General features: G+C 36.0%; 1 protein-coding gene across 2 annotated transcripts in view; it reads right to left on the bottom strand.

Annotated features, from left to right (window-relative positions):
- Positions 1 to 2,947: 2,947 nt before the first annotated feature.
- LOC121423899 (microtubule-associated serine/threonine-protein kinase 1-like) overlaps positions 2,948 to 16,416 on the bottom strand; it is a 48,619-nt gene continuing 35,150 nt past the window's right edge. For both annotated transcript variants that reach the window (XM_041619431.1, XM_041619432.1), the window contains exons 17-19: positions 10,303 to 10,628; positions 8,592 to 8,809; positions 2,948 to 8,259 (exon numbers count right to left, since the gene is read on the bottom strand). In XM_041619431.1, the coding sequence (XP_041475365.1) occupies positions 7,243 to 8,259; positions 8,592 to 8,809; positions 10,303 to 10,628 (1,561 nt within the window). In that variant the 3' untranslated portion in view covers positions 2,948 to 7,242. The remainder of the gene's footprint in view (positions 8,260 to 8,591; positions 8,810 to 10,302; positions 10,629 to 16,416) is intronic.

The raw sequence follows: 16,416 nt of genomic DNA, 5'->3' as shown, positions 1-16,416 counted from the left end.
TCAAGGCATGGTAAAGGTAATGGTAAAACCGACATCCGTGACATATAACAATAATCGCTCTACTTGTTTAGGGGTTCAATTCAGGGAATACTTGCCAAGGGCATCGTTTTGTTTCCAACACTTGCTAAGGGTAGGGTTTCACACGCAAATACTTGTTAAGGGGTGTATTTTCAGAATATGGAAAATACTTGAGGGTGCTTTTCGAGACCCCATGGATGCGCATGGTATCTACTCTACAATTGGAGCTGGTATAATCGATCAGAGGTAAGTTCAATATCAACATCGACGGCCCGATGATTGCTAAGGAACTTTCTCTAATACTACACAAACGGTAATCCATTTTACCCTACCATTCTTGAGCAGTGAACTAAAAATCAACAGGTGGCCTTATTTACCCCATGGCCTTATTAACCCCACTCTCCCATATATATATTCTCTCTCCTCTCTCTCTACTATATCGTTGCACGCACCACGAACCGTCCTCTCTGCGCACTTTGATGCGAAAGTTAGTCTGGCAGAAAACGCATTTAAAGAAAAGCTTTTTTAAAACCAGCAATAAGTGCAACTACAAGGAAAGCAAATTATTTACCGGTGTCTTCGTTCAAAAGTTCAGGTTCCAAAGTTTCATCCCGTATCTTTATATTTTCTTGAAGTGAATTATTTACGCTACAGTGGGCATCGTAACATAGAGGGCGGTTTGTGGTGAAATCACAAGGCGCAATAGCGCACTGTATCTATTCCACGAATCGTCCTCTTTTTTTTCTTCTTTAAATGCGTTTTCTGCCAAACTAACTTTCGCATCGATGTGCGCAGAGAGGACGGTTCGTGGTGGGTGCGACGGTATAATATTCTCTGATCTCTTCTACATTATTTTATTCTCTCTTTCTCTCTTAGCTACATGTTTATCCCTCTCTCCTATATCTCACAATCTCCCTTGTATCTCATGAGACTTATGAAAACAAAATTTAAAAACAATGTAAAAAGGCTGTTGTCTTGGTAATAGCTCATAGACATGCTTTATTAATGGTTTCTCATATTTGTTTTCACAACTTTTTTTTTTTCTTCTCCAAATAGCAGCAGACATTCACAAAGTTTTCTTCAATAAATTTTGTACATCGAGGTATAACTTCAAAAAATAAAAACACGGGCATCACAATGCGACACATGACATAGTACTTTGGATCTACACAGACAGGTAGCTCATAATAAATCTGTACACTTTCATTTGCTCTTGTATACACATATATACACACACATCAGTATAGTATTTAAAGATTTCTCGAAGATGAAATTCATTTATATTTTCTCCTCAGCATCAAAAGGCCTTTACGTTCAATCTGACATTAAACAGGTTCACACAATATGAAAAAAATTTCTCATCTTAATCATTTTCACGGTAATTAGTATAGGACACCGAACCATCATCTTAACTAATTTTCATCAAATACTGTTTTCATTCAGCATTACCATTATGCATAAGAATACAATTCACTGTATATCAGCAATCAATTAAACTAATTTTGGGTAATAAAATAAATACATCCAGGAAAAAATAGAAATTCAATCAATAATAATTTTACTATATAAATTATGAAAACTAAATATTTTTCAATAGTTTTTTTTTTCGGTCGAATGATGAAGAAAAACAAGGGAAGAATAGATGGTAGAATTTATCGGATGAGTGTACAAAGGGAAACAGAGACACAAGGGAGGAATGATCTAAAATGCAAAAATTAAAGCTGCCAACCAGAAAATGGACATTTCAGTATTTTTAAAGCTGAAAATCAGTATTTCGGTGAGGAAATCAGTATTTTCAAAGAATACCATAAGGCCACATGTAAAGCTGAAACTTAAGAAATCAGTATTTTACATGAAACTATCAGTATTCTTCTCATTTTTCAGTACTAAATACTGAAAATCAGTACTACTTGGCAGCTCTGAAACACAAAAAATAATAGAAATAAAACATATCAGCTACAAAGACATGTGGACAATGAAAATATCAAAGGCTTGAGAATTTATCCAATCTTTTTTTGTGAATTCATCAGAATGTTGGCCATTTGTATTTAACATTCTCATTTAAAATACCTTTACCTCTTTCAGATAAGTACATTAACCAGATTCAGCCTTTCTTCTTATGAATCCTTTAGACAGCTTTAATACAACACTAGTGCATGACCTCTATGTGAATATTGACTTAATCTTATTGATGCAAAAAACATTTCAGTCACATTTCCGCACAGAGCATCCAAAAGAAATGCCCTTGTGTGATGCATGATGCTGAATGTGTAAAATGTGCATAAATTGTGTACCTCTACAATATTTTTATACCAACTTTCGATAAGAGCTCTCTACACAGGTATGTATCATGGGGTGTAACGAGTCTAAATGTGACCGTTATTCATGCACCAGAACGCACTTCTAACAAAAAGGGGTAACATATATGTGTGCATCATGTAATACACTACACACTTAACATCACATATGAGATAAATTGTAATTAAAACATCACCTTCAATTGAGGAGCAAAAGGTCTCATTTACCTGATATGAAGGTGAATTAGGTGGCAAGTAAAACCTTCTGCTGACAACAAAAGGGCACCCCTCTTGTTTTACAACAGTACGTCTCTCTGTACCCAATATATATGTAATGGAAATGTAGGTGATTCTTGATAATGGAATACAATGCATGTACTAGCTTCACTTAACTGAATGGCCTGAATTTACAAGGGTTTTGACTCTGTGATCTAAGAGCAGATTTCATCCAATGATTCTGCTAAATTCAGCACATTCAACACTACCTTTGTGAATTCAGGCCATTGGGTCCACTCTATTCTTATGTAAGAATATGATATGATGTGAATCAGTATCAGAAATATGCACAACAATGTCCATCATTTGCAACTGAATGACAAAGAATGCTTCACTTTTTTTTTGTTTCTTTCAAAGTGATGAGAATAGATGCTTAACATTAACCTACAGAGTCAAATTCTTAAAATGAATTACACCATGTTTTTGTATTAAAAAAATATTCTCATGAATTGCAAATATGAAAGAATTCTGATTGGCTCCCAGACACGTTTTGAATAAAATGCTCTAGCAAGAATGATCTCGATTGGCCAGTGCCAATCAAAGATCAACCGAAAACACTTGTGTAATAGAAACCTTGGAAAAAGGAAGAAAAGTTCAACTCATTCCTCAAATACTCCACTACTCATCAAATTTCTACCATGGGAATTCTAGCAAGTATGAAAAAATATATATGCATTTATTTTACACAGCAAGACCGGGTGGCATTGCAAAATGTGCAGAGTATTATATACTTGCTAAACACACACAAACACATCACTAAAAGCACACTATCAATCTTGCAGTAAATCATGTATTTACACAATGAATGTAGATTAATTCCTACAGGTAGCTCTTGAAGATTGATAGGGATGTTAACAATTTATCAGCCCCCCCCCCCTTTCTGAAGTTCAAAAGCAAAAAGAAAAAAAAAACTTCAAGTGTATATCCTACTAGCATTAATATAGGATGAATTAAATGGAAAGAATAGTTATCATGAATGAAATAGCTATGTACCGTTTCATGAAGCTCTTCAGCACTGATAATTTGATGCTACGTTGCCATAGTAACAAAGATAAACCAGTGCTCAGCCAATCCAAGCAATGAAATTAACAGAACTGACCACTTTCATAAAATAGCACCCCAAATTTCAGTATCATAGGGATTTTCTTAAGAAGAGAAACATAAGTTTGTCATGGTAAGCTTTTGTATGTTCCAATGCACTCCAAGATTATCTATTCTGATGATAATAGGGCCTACAATATACAAAGCTATTTCATGACATCCCTAGATTCATTATGTCTTTAACAGTTTGTGGAAAAAAAAATCTTGTTTGTGAGCAAATCTTTTGATCTCCTTGGCAACGAGTAAATGCTCATTATTCTTGCTTTGATTTGAGTGGTCATTGGTCCTGAACAGCAAAAAAGGCCTGATATAAAACATCTCTTTGTTGATATATCAATACTTTGTTCAAGGAAAAAAAACAAATCCACCCCTCCTCCGCCCACTACATCCCTTTAGTTCTGTACCCCCTCGTGACGCTACCTTGAAGCTACCTATCACGCCTACAACTACCACAATAATCCAATATGCTCATATGAATAAACTCTGACACCATTTCAAGACACTTCTATATAGGAATATATTTAGAATTTGATAGAAAAGCTTTGATAGAAGAAATAGTACAAATGTTAAAAATCAATCTTTCCAAGATAGAATAAATTCTGATAGAGATTTTACATGTACGTGTGTGCACGATTTCAAGCACAGTATTATTTACAGAGTGCACTTTGAGATACAACACCAAATCTAATAGGTGGAACAGCAGGAGGCATCAGCTGTAATTAATAATAAATTTGTTCTTACACATAAATCAAAGAGCTGTGTATTAAGGTCAAGAGTTTATAGTTAGAGGGAGATAACTCTTATGGCTATGGGGATCTATTTTTAGTGACATGAGTCTATAAGTAGACTTACCATGAATCATCATCATCATCAACTGTACATGATAGGGACAATGCAATATGTCATCTGGGGGGTGTTTCACAAAGATTTAAGTATGACTTAGGTCATACTTAAATGCCAACACGTATCTGAAATGCAACGTGCAATCTTATTGATCAATACGCAGTAGTGCGAGTCCCCTTTGCATGATCTGACCAATGCGGTCAAGCATTTTATACCTCGCGCAACTAGGCACTTAAGTGCGACTCTAAGTCATACTTAAATCTTTGTGAAACACCCCCCAGAATATATAGTCTCCATGCTGGCTTTATAAATGGAAAGGACAAACTTTACAATCTAGGACTCTATTCTGTAAAGAAATAAAAAATGTCACATCCACAGCCATAGTGAGGCGAATATAGTTTCCCCGCAACACATGAGTTTGATATGTGATCAGAGCCATTCCTATATAAAAGGAAGAATTCTTGAAGACCTTTTCCACAATGTAATCTGACGATACAAGCATCGGCTCTAAGATTCATGTGTTTTATCAAGTTACCTCCCTCTAATAAGATCTACCAGCTCTGCTTAACATACCTCAGGAATGTATTTGTAGTTTTTGTACATAATTATTTCCATGGCAACAAAGCAAGCTAAAACACTGTGCCTTGGTTGTCCATAGAAGACACATTGAAAGACAAAACATATTTATCTGGCTATACAACAAAGGAAATTACTCAAGTTATTTTTTGTCCCAAAATCTGTCAATTAAAGGGTAAAATAGAACAGAGATTTATTATATTTATCATTCGGTCAATGAATGCAAAAATATACATTTTTAAATTTTATTTCCAAACCAATGAAAAGCAAGGAATTTTTTCTTCAAACAGCAATTTAATTTCACTTCAACATTCCCTGCAATTAGAGAGCCATGTTTCACTGAAGAATCATGAAGAAAAGAAGAAAATAATTCATATCTTCAAATGGCAGTTAACATCTGAATGAAATAATTTTTCCCATTCCTACTGTGGATGGTCACTATTAGCACTGGAGAATTATTCCATCGCTCATAAGATGTAGAAATTGTCAAATAAATTGATTGTATGGCTGGAGCTAATGGTCCAATTACACTGTTAAAGATAATATCAATAATATTTCTTAGAACACCTTATCCCAGTTTAAACCACAGATTTTATGTGACAAAAAGTGGATCACCATTTTTAGGCTTTGAAGTTTACCCATTAAATCCCATCATTATGACAGTATAATTGTCATTGAAACAAGAATATAGTTTTATCAAACCACTGCACATGAGGAGATTACGGAGTGTTTGTTGAACAAGAAACCAATGTTTGGCATGAAAAAAAATTGTCAAGAAATAAATGATCCTCTGTACAATCATATACAATTTATCCACTCTTGCAAGAATAATTCTCTAGCTTACTCATAACGCAACATTATTCCTTGCATTATGCACCACTACGTTTGATACATCATCAAATGCAAGACAAAACCTTTCGTTCATAAGAACCATTCATTCAAATGCCAAGTAATTTTGTTAATGCAATAATACTGTTATCAAACACGAATATATTATTTCATCAAAGGTTCATTTGAAGAGATAAAACAGTGTTTAGTGGGAATTAACTTCAATAATGCTGAAAATTAAGAATACCATATTTTTCATGACCAGATTTCTAGTATCTTTCATTCTAAAATTAAATTTCAATTGAGGAAAATGTTGAACCCATTAATTTTGCCCCAATGTTACTTTTTAAGATGAGACATATGTTGATAAAAAAAAATGAAATTAACCTGCAGTTCATTCTAAGGATACACATTTGGTAACAGCAGTTTTAACACCTTAATTGTGATTTCTTTGTTTTTGATGCATTTTTGGCATTTGTTCCAAAAAAAAGAATCTTCATAAAAGAAAATACAATGTAATGAACTCTTATATTACAAACATAACTTTGAATTTATGTAGCCATCCTAATTTCAAATCACAAACTTGGATAGAAAATGGCTGTCTCTAATTTGCCTATAATGCATCCTTGAACCTTGAAGAATCAATCCCTTTTGATGCTCATTTTGGAAGTTAAGGTGATAAAAGTACCGGTAGTGCATGTTGATAATTTTATCATACTATGGTTTAAGGTTAATTATTAAACCAACTTACTGAACATAAATAACCATCTCCTAATTTTAACTATCAAATAATCACCGGACTGCCATGTTTTATTTTCTGCACACTTAAATGTTCAGTGCACACGTATCATATGCTAAAAATGGTAGTCTAGGGTATGAGACCAAAGCAATGATTCTAAAAGATTTCAAGATGAAGTCACTCCAGCTATTACTCGGGTTATATCTGCACAATCACCTATCTCTTATTTCAGGATCTTTGGCAAAGCATACAGGCACAATAGCAAAGAATAAAGAACCAATGATGACTCATAAGTACTTTCTAATCAATTATCTGGTGTACAATTGCAATGCTTTTCTCTGTTGTATATCTGTTCAGCAAAAAATAAGTCTTGTCATGATTTCACATTAAACCATCTATGGTTCGATCTTGAAAGTGGCTTGTACGACACGGCATGACAAGTGCTCGAGGGCCTTTAAATCAAATGCCCCGATATCAAATACAGTCAAATCAGAAATTTGTCAAATATACATATATAGCAGATTGAATACTTTGCATTTCTATACACATGATTTAAGATAAATCTTAAGTCGACCCTGTGGATTTTCTCTCAGCGACCCTTTCTTTGCTGACGATTCCTAATCTCTTGAGGCTTCGCTCTTCTCTTGAGAGGGCATCGCAAGCGGAGTCTGCTCTAGGTCTAAGCTGAACATCAAACATGTCCAAGGGTACCTTCTCATGGTCTGGGGAGAGCGCCCTTCTTAAGAGAGGCGACGGTGGGGTCTCAAGGTTCCGAGATCGCATGTACTTCTTTGTCTTTACTTTCATGGGCGCTGCGAGCGTTGGGCTGCTCAGCATGTGTGCAGGGTAGGACTGGGTGGTGTTGGAACTCCCTGGAGAGTGCCCAAGACTAGTCACCACAGCCAAGGGGCTGGGGCTACGAACAGGAGATTTTGGGGCTGGGGACTGGTTCGGGGTCCTAGCTAGTGGGGACAGTGGGATGTGACCGACCGACTTCCTACGATTCCCACCAGGTCTAAACGAAAAGGGGAGTTTGTGAGCAAGACCTTGCAACGTGCTTGGTCTGGATGATGTGTAGTGTCCTGCAGGCGAGTTCGGGCAGCTTGACGACGGAGAACTGTTAGGTGACGATGTTAATGGCGTACTGCTTGAATGTTCGTTGGGTACATGGAACATGGGCGGGGAACGCGGCGATCGTGACGTTGGCGACCTTGGCGAGGTTTCCGACCCTCCTTGCCTTCCTAATGCTGCTAGACTAGCTCTGCTTCCATCGGTAGACGCCCGTTTCAAACTGGACCTCCTGAATACTGCACTTCGCCGTCTTCGCTCCACGGAATCCCGTTTACGCTTGGGTTTCTTCCTCCGGGCCATCTTACTGGACGTTGAATTCCTTCGTCCGCAAGTTTGAATGGTGGTCTTATCCATGGGTACGGCATGGATTACAACCTGTGTGTCGCTGCTCATGATCAGTTCAACTATCTCTCGGTGTATCAGGCCCTCAACGGGAGAATTGTTGATGTGAGTGACAAGGTCCCCTGGTCGTAAACCAGCTTCGTACGCAGGACTTCCTTCCTCAACATGCTGCACATACAAAGAAACAAAATACAATCAATAACATATTACCTACGTAGGAATTGACTGCACTTATTTCATTAAAAAAAAATCATTTTTAACCATTTCAGAAAAGTTAATTATCTATGTACAAATCTGTAACAAAATACCCACACCTCAATCTATGATGTAAATATCCTAACCACTAAAATATACATTTTCACATTTTTCTTCAATCACAAGTACTTTTGGTATTCAAATGAGTCAAATCAATCTGGAGCCAAAAGAGTATTAATTTAACGTCTGAAACAGTAATAACCTAAATGAGAAGCAGACCATGTGGATGAATACTGTTGACTTACCCTGACCAGGTGATGCAGTGTGTATATGTTAGACTCCCCTAGGTAGACCTTGATAGCTTGCATATGGAACCCCATGGTCTTCCTCCTGGGTGGTTTCCTGATGATGATGGGTGACTTCACGTTACTCATCATGGATGGATCCCTGGAGGGGGAATCATCTCTGGAGCTGCTCGATTCTCCACCGGGAGAATTGATGGGAGACGGCACATGGAGCTCGTCTGGAACAAGAGAGGATTGAATGGGTGGGGAAAAGGTTGTGTTAGTATTTTTCAACGATTCATATAGAGAAATGTTGGATAAGAAGAGTCAAGAGGCTTCCCGTTACTCATCATAGAGAGATCCCTGTAAGGGGAATCTTCCTTGGAGCTGCTCGATTCTCCACCGGGAGAATTGATGGGAGACGGCACATGGAGCTCGTCTGGAACAACAGAGGATTAACTTGGTGAATAAAAGTTTTTTTTTCAATGATTCATATCGAGAGATGTTGGATAAGAAGAGTCAAGGGGCGTCATATTCATCATGGAGGGATCCTGGGAGCTGCTTGATTCTCCAACAGGAGAATTGATAAAAGGTACATGGAGCTCATCTGGGGAGCGATTCGTCAGTATTTTCATCCGACAAGTTGTCAGATCTGACATCTTTCCATGATTTTGATTGGCTGACAGGCACTGTTCCTATGGTAACTGTCGGATAAAATGGGTCAGATAAATGTCCTACAAGCCCTTTCATGAAACACCCCCCATGAACCACAGAGGAATGAAAGGATTGTCATAATATGCTTGGATGGGGTACTGTACAATTTCATATATTTTAATGGTTGATAGAATTTTGTGGTATTGAATTAAGTAAAGCAAGACATTAAAACAGTGAAATACAGGTAACACTGCCCATTAAAGTAAAACCATTTGGTACCACAGATATCTCTTTTGACTAAAAGGGGAAAATTTGACTTAGAAGAGGAAGTATATAACACATCAGTGGAAATGCTCTAAAGACCCCCCCCCTCCCCCTTACTCTTGTAGAAGAGGCTGTCACACCTGTGGCTTGTTTTACAAAAAGTTAAACTTATTCTTTGCAATTATGGCAAAGTTATAACAGTTGTAACTCCCATATGAAATGGGCCACAGGATATTTTGGCAGATATTATATTGATGTATGTATGGCAAGCTATTTGATCATTTCATCCTATTTCTTGATATCAATAATTAGTCACTTGATATGAAATAATCAAATTCTTGGTATCGAGAATCTAATTCCTGATGCCAAGACAATCACTTTGTGTCATTGACCTATGACAAATCTTGGGATCAAGATTGAAATCTTGATATCAACAAAACAGACAAGTATGATAATATGTCTTGTCATACATTGTCGGCTTGTTAGCTACACTGGCTAAAACGATCAAGAGCTCATCTTATGAAGAGATGAAATTATGAAAAGCCAGCAAGGTTGACACATATAAGGCATGTTTTTTCATTTTATTTTTAGACATGATGTACATTCCAATATTCATTGTTTCTTGATATTTCAGTACACCCCTCTTTGTTTACAGAAGGACATTATGCAAATTTCCTGAAGGGGAAATTATGATAATGAAGGTTTTCCATACAGTTGAAGTTGATCGGAAACAATCCCAACTCTTTGTAAGATGGGACCCAGGTATAACAGCCCCTTTGCGGGAATATGTAAAGAAGATAAAACAACTTCTTACCTGATGGTATAATTAGAGACAGCATACTAGACGATGCTGACTTGACTACCGGTCTACTCTGTCTCTCACTGGACCCTATGTTCTTCCCGTCTCCTGCACCCAGGAACCCGGATGACCCTAATGACCCCTGAGACTCCAGGGACGACGCCAACGGGCTGTCCTCGTCGAAAGAGATGGAGAACCGCGGGAGAACCTCCCGGAGGGGCGGCTTGTGGGAGATGCCGGTACGACGACGAGAGCGTGGGGAGGAGTCGTGAGGCGGGGTGCAGGGAGAGGAGGAGGAAGCATCGGAATGCTCGCCCGTCTTAGCACTGGCAGATGCGGTCCTGTGAGTGAAAAGGACAAGAGGGGACGTTAAGAATAGTAATAACATTCAGTTTATTACACCATGCAAATTACAATGGAGTCTCATACAGTGCTCTGAAAAAGAAAATGAGAGGATAGAATGAAAGAGAAAATAATCCTATCATTAGAACCTATACTGTGATAAGAATCTACTACCTTCAAATGCAATGCATCATGAATAAGGACAATTTCAGGTTAATCTTGGAAGAGATGCCACTTTGCCGTAGGCTTGAATAGATAAAGAGAAGAAAATTCTTATACATTATTTCAAAACTGCTCTACTTTGACAAAAGACTGCAAGAAACAAAGTGTTATTTCCTGTAAAAAGTGAATTGATTAGATGTCAAGGAAATAGCATGAAGGTTAAGCTGGTTAACCAGCTGTAATTCATAAATGTATCAGTGTTTTTCTATGAAAGTTGGAATGGAAGAATATAATTCTTTGCAAACTGTAAACACAACAAAACTCAATTTCAGTTGATATGTCGCTTGCTTCCTTACACCGAAATAGGGCAACACAGTACATAATAGGTAGGGTCTTAAAAACATTTATTTTTCGAGTTAAACTGATTAGATGAACATTTACATGAACTGATAACTTTTTACAAATAATCATATCTGTGATGAATGCCGTATACATTCGTAATTCCAAGGTTCATATATTCTGAAGGTTTGTTAATCCGAAAGCAAAATAAGGTTCGTTGTTCAAAAGGTTCGACAATCCGAAAAGAAATAAGGTTTGTTATTCCGAAGGTTCGTTGATCCGAAAGCGGAATAAGGTTTGTTGTTCTGAAGGTTCGTTTATCCGAAATGACGTTCGTTGTTCATTTCGTTTTCGGACAAACGAACCTTCGGAATTATGAACCTCATTTCGTTTTCGGACTAACGAACCTTCGGAATTACAAACCTCATTTCGTTTTCGGATTAACGAACCATTGGAATAACGCCAAAAATGTTCGGATTAACGAACCCTTTTTCGTTTTCGGATTAACGAACAGCGAGGTATAGGCAATTTACGTGTTTCGGAATTACGAATCTTCAGAATAAAGAACCTTCGGAATTACGAAGTGTAACCATGAATGCATACTACAATTTCATTCTGATCACTGTGTACAAGTGTAATGTCATGCTCTTTAAATGCTTGTGGCTTTGGATTAAATTCTTTTTAACTGTAGCTATATGGTGACTTTCTGTTTGCCTATACATCTATTGTACTTATTTGATATTGTTATGCTGCTTTTACGATTTTGAATAATCAACATTGTAGATACGTTAAATAAAACATAAAGGAAAAAAATAGCTACCCTTGATTGTGCTAAGCAAATTAAACAATGTAATTATTGGGTGCCAGACAATGAAATACATTTTGATGAACATGTAGATTGATGTCAGGATTTTTTTACAGAAAAAATAGCAATTTCTTCTGAAAAAATAGCACTATCTTCCGTAAAAAAAAAAAATGAAGTGACTGATATCTTGAGGTCTGTTTCAAACACAAAGCTTAATACTTGATAATATAGATGGTTTGATTTCACACACTGGTATAAATTCAAGCAGCAAACCTACTGTACAAGGGAGAATGTGCCACCCTCTCCACTTGAATAGCATGACATCATGTATTTACGCCAGTGATTGCACATGGTAATCAATGTAATGGGGTTTATTTAAAGGACAAGTCCACCCCAACAAAAACTTGATTTGCATAGAAAGAGAAAAAATCCAATAAGCAAAGCACTGAAAATTTCACCAAAATTAGATGTAAAATAAGAAAATTATGAAAATCATTTCAAAGTTTTGCACAATTTCAAAAAACAGTTATACATATATGCACATCCTGGTCGGTATGCAAACTAGGAGACTGATGACGTCATCCACTCACTATTTCTTTTGTATTTTATTATAAGAAATATGAAAAATTTTAATTTTGTCCTCATTATCAAGTGAAACAACAATTATTTTCTCCCTGAACATGTGAAATTTGCATTGCTTAATACTACATGGTTCAATCAAGTTGGTCATTATTGTCAAATCTGTAAAAAATGAAATATTGCATAATTCAAATAAAAACAAGAAATAGTGAGGGACATCGACTGTCTCATTTGCATGTCACTGAGTTGTGCATATCATGGTTTTGTGAAAAATAAGTGTAACTTTAAAATGTCATAACTTTCTTATTTTACATCTGATTTTGATGAAATTTTCAACGTTACGCTGGTTTGATTTTTCTCTACTTATTTTAATCAACATTTTCTGGGGTTGACTTGACCTTTAATCATCCCTATGATTATGTGGTTTTTAAAGTTTTGAGATGCTGGGACCAGGTAATAGGTAAAGAGACAATGCTTGTTATCACAGATAAGTGGTCATTGACCTGATGCTATGTAATATTTCATGAATATCAAATACATGTACACTTCTGTACTGTTGTATAATTTGCAAATGAAAAAAAATATAAAAGATAGGATCATGTAGAGTGCTTCAGATATTTTCATAATTCAATGGAATATTTTTTTAAAGAAAATGTGTTGATAACGATATGAAAATTAACTAGCGAATGACGTGAAAAACAACACAACAGCTACAGTAAACCACAAGGACTGCAGTCAAATAACCTGTCATTTAAAACACAGCATTCTGTCCCATTTCTTCCTATGTGTAATCAAATAAAAATGAAACCCAATAGTTTTTGGTTTAATTTCCATTAATTCACAGAAGCTTGAATCTAAAAAATAAAAAAAAAATGTACTTTCAACTTGAAGAAACCACACCAGCCCTCATCAAATACCAGGGTTGTTAATGTAGAAATAGAGACATCTACCAAACTAGATTCATCTTGACAAGATAGACAATCCAGACATTATTGAAATGTGCACATAGTGTAAATATACAAAATCTAAAGCATGTAAATTACATGTACATAAATGTGCTTTGTTTGCAAGAAAACAAAAATCGAATTTTATTCCCTTGCTTTAATTATGGACAATTTTGGATGCATTTATTTTTATTTTTTACTTAAACACTCTGCGTAAATGCTCATCGTAAACGCACTTCCATCGGATTACTGATTATGCTTCATTTTCTTTTTTTTTTGGAAGCATATGATTATGATAGATGAGCACACTTTTGAAATATTCAGTAATTTATCTTTTTAAACGAGCCCTCGAAAGTTTGATAACAATAAGACTGTACTGCTTTTGGTAAGCACAGATATTGAGCGGTTCTTTAAATTGTGAAATATTTGAAACCTCAATATATATCAGCAATATTCCCAATGACGACTCATGTTAAACATTTCTATTTCATTAACAATCTGGACACTGCTCATTTACATTAATTAACAAACAAATTATGAAATGACCAATTTTCATTTCAAGATAGCATCAACAACGACTGTAAAAAGTCAAAGTTATAAGATATCAAATATATACATGTGAAAATCTATGCTGATTTTCAAAGTAACATAAAAATATTGTCTGCATTGTAAATAGATAATAAAATGGCGCAAAAATTAGATGCAAAAGAAAATGAAGCGCAAAAAATAATAACTATACCAAGAAGTAAAACCTTAAAATTATGAACAGCTAATGTATGCAACCGTCACATTTATTTACTTTCAAACATATCAAATGAGCTGATCAAGAATGGTATGTCTAAACTTTGTATAAATTTATCACAAATTATTGCAATAAATCTTTTTTTTTTCAACCTCCACTTTATAATCAACAACCCACATGAATTGTATTTTTTCTGCATATAATATCCTTTTCATTTCCTTTACGAGTATCAGAGGAGGTTTTCATTAAACAAATAATTACTTTCACTGACAAATTTGTCATGAGCCAATAAGATGCAAGGATTTTGGTAGCTTATAACAATGGCCAGTGAAAATCACAAATTATTTATTTCCTAGGTGCCCCAAAATCAGTGACTTTGATCCTCCACAAATTCACTTATATCACAAGTTAATCTCTGGTATTGTGAGGTGTAGGTGAAAAATATTGAAGATTCGTGTTAAAGTGACAGAGTAAAAAAGCCTCCCGATGAGAGAGTGAAGACATTAAAAGCAACAAAATCTTTTTAGATAGAAAATGAAACATTTGATCACTTGTTGCACAATCAAAACACAGCAAAAAGATGGACCCTGTCACACAAGCATGTAAGCATACCAAGTCACCAAGAACGATAACGTCAGAGCTGCCAACCTGAACAAGAACATTTCAGTATTTTCAAGGCTGAAAATCAGTATTTTGGTGAGGAAATTAGCATTTTCACAGGAATACCATAGGACGACACATCAACTGAAACTTAAGAAATCAGTATTTTGCAGGAAACCATCAGTATTCTACTCTATTTTCAGTACTAAATACGGAAAATCAGTACTACTTGGCAGCTCTGTAACGTGTACCAAAAGATACGGTGTACTCCATTTTGAGGCAAATTGTCATTTTAGGGTGGTCTGTACACAGCAACAACCAACAATAAAAAATTGAAGGAGAAAAAAATTATGAATAATCAAGGTAAATGGGCATATTTCACTGGTCGAACAATTGATTGTTGTAAGCTCGTGTAACAGGGTCCTGTGTTCACAACACTTTGCATATTGTGCTTTTGCAGATAGTGCTGTCACAAAAATATTGAGAGTAAATATAGATGACAGAAAGCAGTGTGCGAAATTGCAACTGGACAGACTTTTCCACTGACTGCACATGGAACTGTCTCAGGCAAACGTTTTACCTGTCTCTCAAAATATTTCGATAAATAGAAATAGAGCCGTGATCATCGGTGGCGAAGCTCGCCGAGAAACGCCTCGATAGTCGTGTGAACTCCCTAGGATGCGAAGGTCAGTGAGGAAAGAACAAGCATGGTGGAATATTATCTAAGTCACCAAAGAAAGTCTTAAAAAAGATATGTGTACTGCTGCTCAAAGTCTTGTGCCCATGACAGAATGAAAAGTGTGATAAACACTCTATCTAGCATACCTCATGACTGCTTAAAGGAAAATGAAACCTTTAGAACAAGATAGCTTGTGTGAAAACAGAAAAATCAAAGATCAACAAAAGATTGAAAAAAATCAGACAAATAATGAGGTTATTAGCATTTGAATGTTGTGATCACTAATGCTATGAAGATCCTCAAATTGGCAATGCGATAACGATGTGTGATGTCACTTGTGAACAACTCTCCCCATTACTTTAGTACATATTTCACTTAAATTGCCTCTTTTATCACATGTATCAGTAGATCATGTGTTCTTCCTTCAGGAGGGCATGTACATGTAATAGAGATTTTTGAAAATACATCATGGATAAAGAGTTTGTACCACCATACGAAAAAGCAAAAAAAGACATTTTGGGGTATAGTTCATCAAAGGGAAAGTTGTTCACATGTGGCATCACACATCCTTGTCACATTATTTGGGGCTAACCTTGATTAGCATCTTGCTATTATGTTAGCTCCAATTACCAAATGTTTTTTTTATATGTGATGTACTATTCCTTGTAATTGTACCTGACCGTGATATTTGGTAATAAATTCAATACATTCATTGCCAATGGGAGGATCCCATAGCATTTAGTGATTGCAATATTCAAATGCTCAAAACTTTCTCATTGTTTGTCTGATTTTTCCCAAGCTTTTTCTGTTTCTTTGACACAAGCCTACTTATTCCAAAGGTTTTATTCCCCTTTAACTGATTGGGACACTGCACAGAAAGGGAGAAGCATAGGTGTACCAAAAGGGTGATGCGACAATTGCTCTTGCGGCAATCGCT

Source organism: Lytechinus variegatus, chromosome 11 (genome assembly GCF_018143015.1).
Source record: "Lytechinus variegatus isolate NC3 chromosome 11, Lvar_3.0, whole genome shotgun sequence".
NCBI classification, from domain to species: domain Eukaryota; kingdom Metazoa; phylum Echinodermata; class Echinoidea; order Temnopleuroida; family Toxopneustidae; genus Lytechinus; species Lytechinus variegatus.
This window is presented reverse-complemented; position numbering and strand designations above follow the sequence as displayed.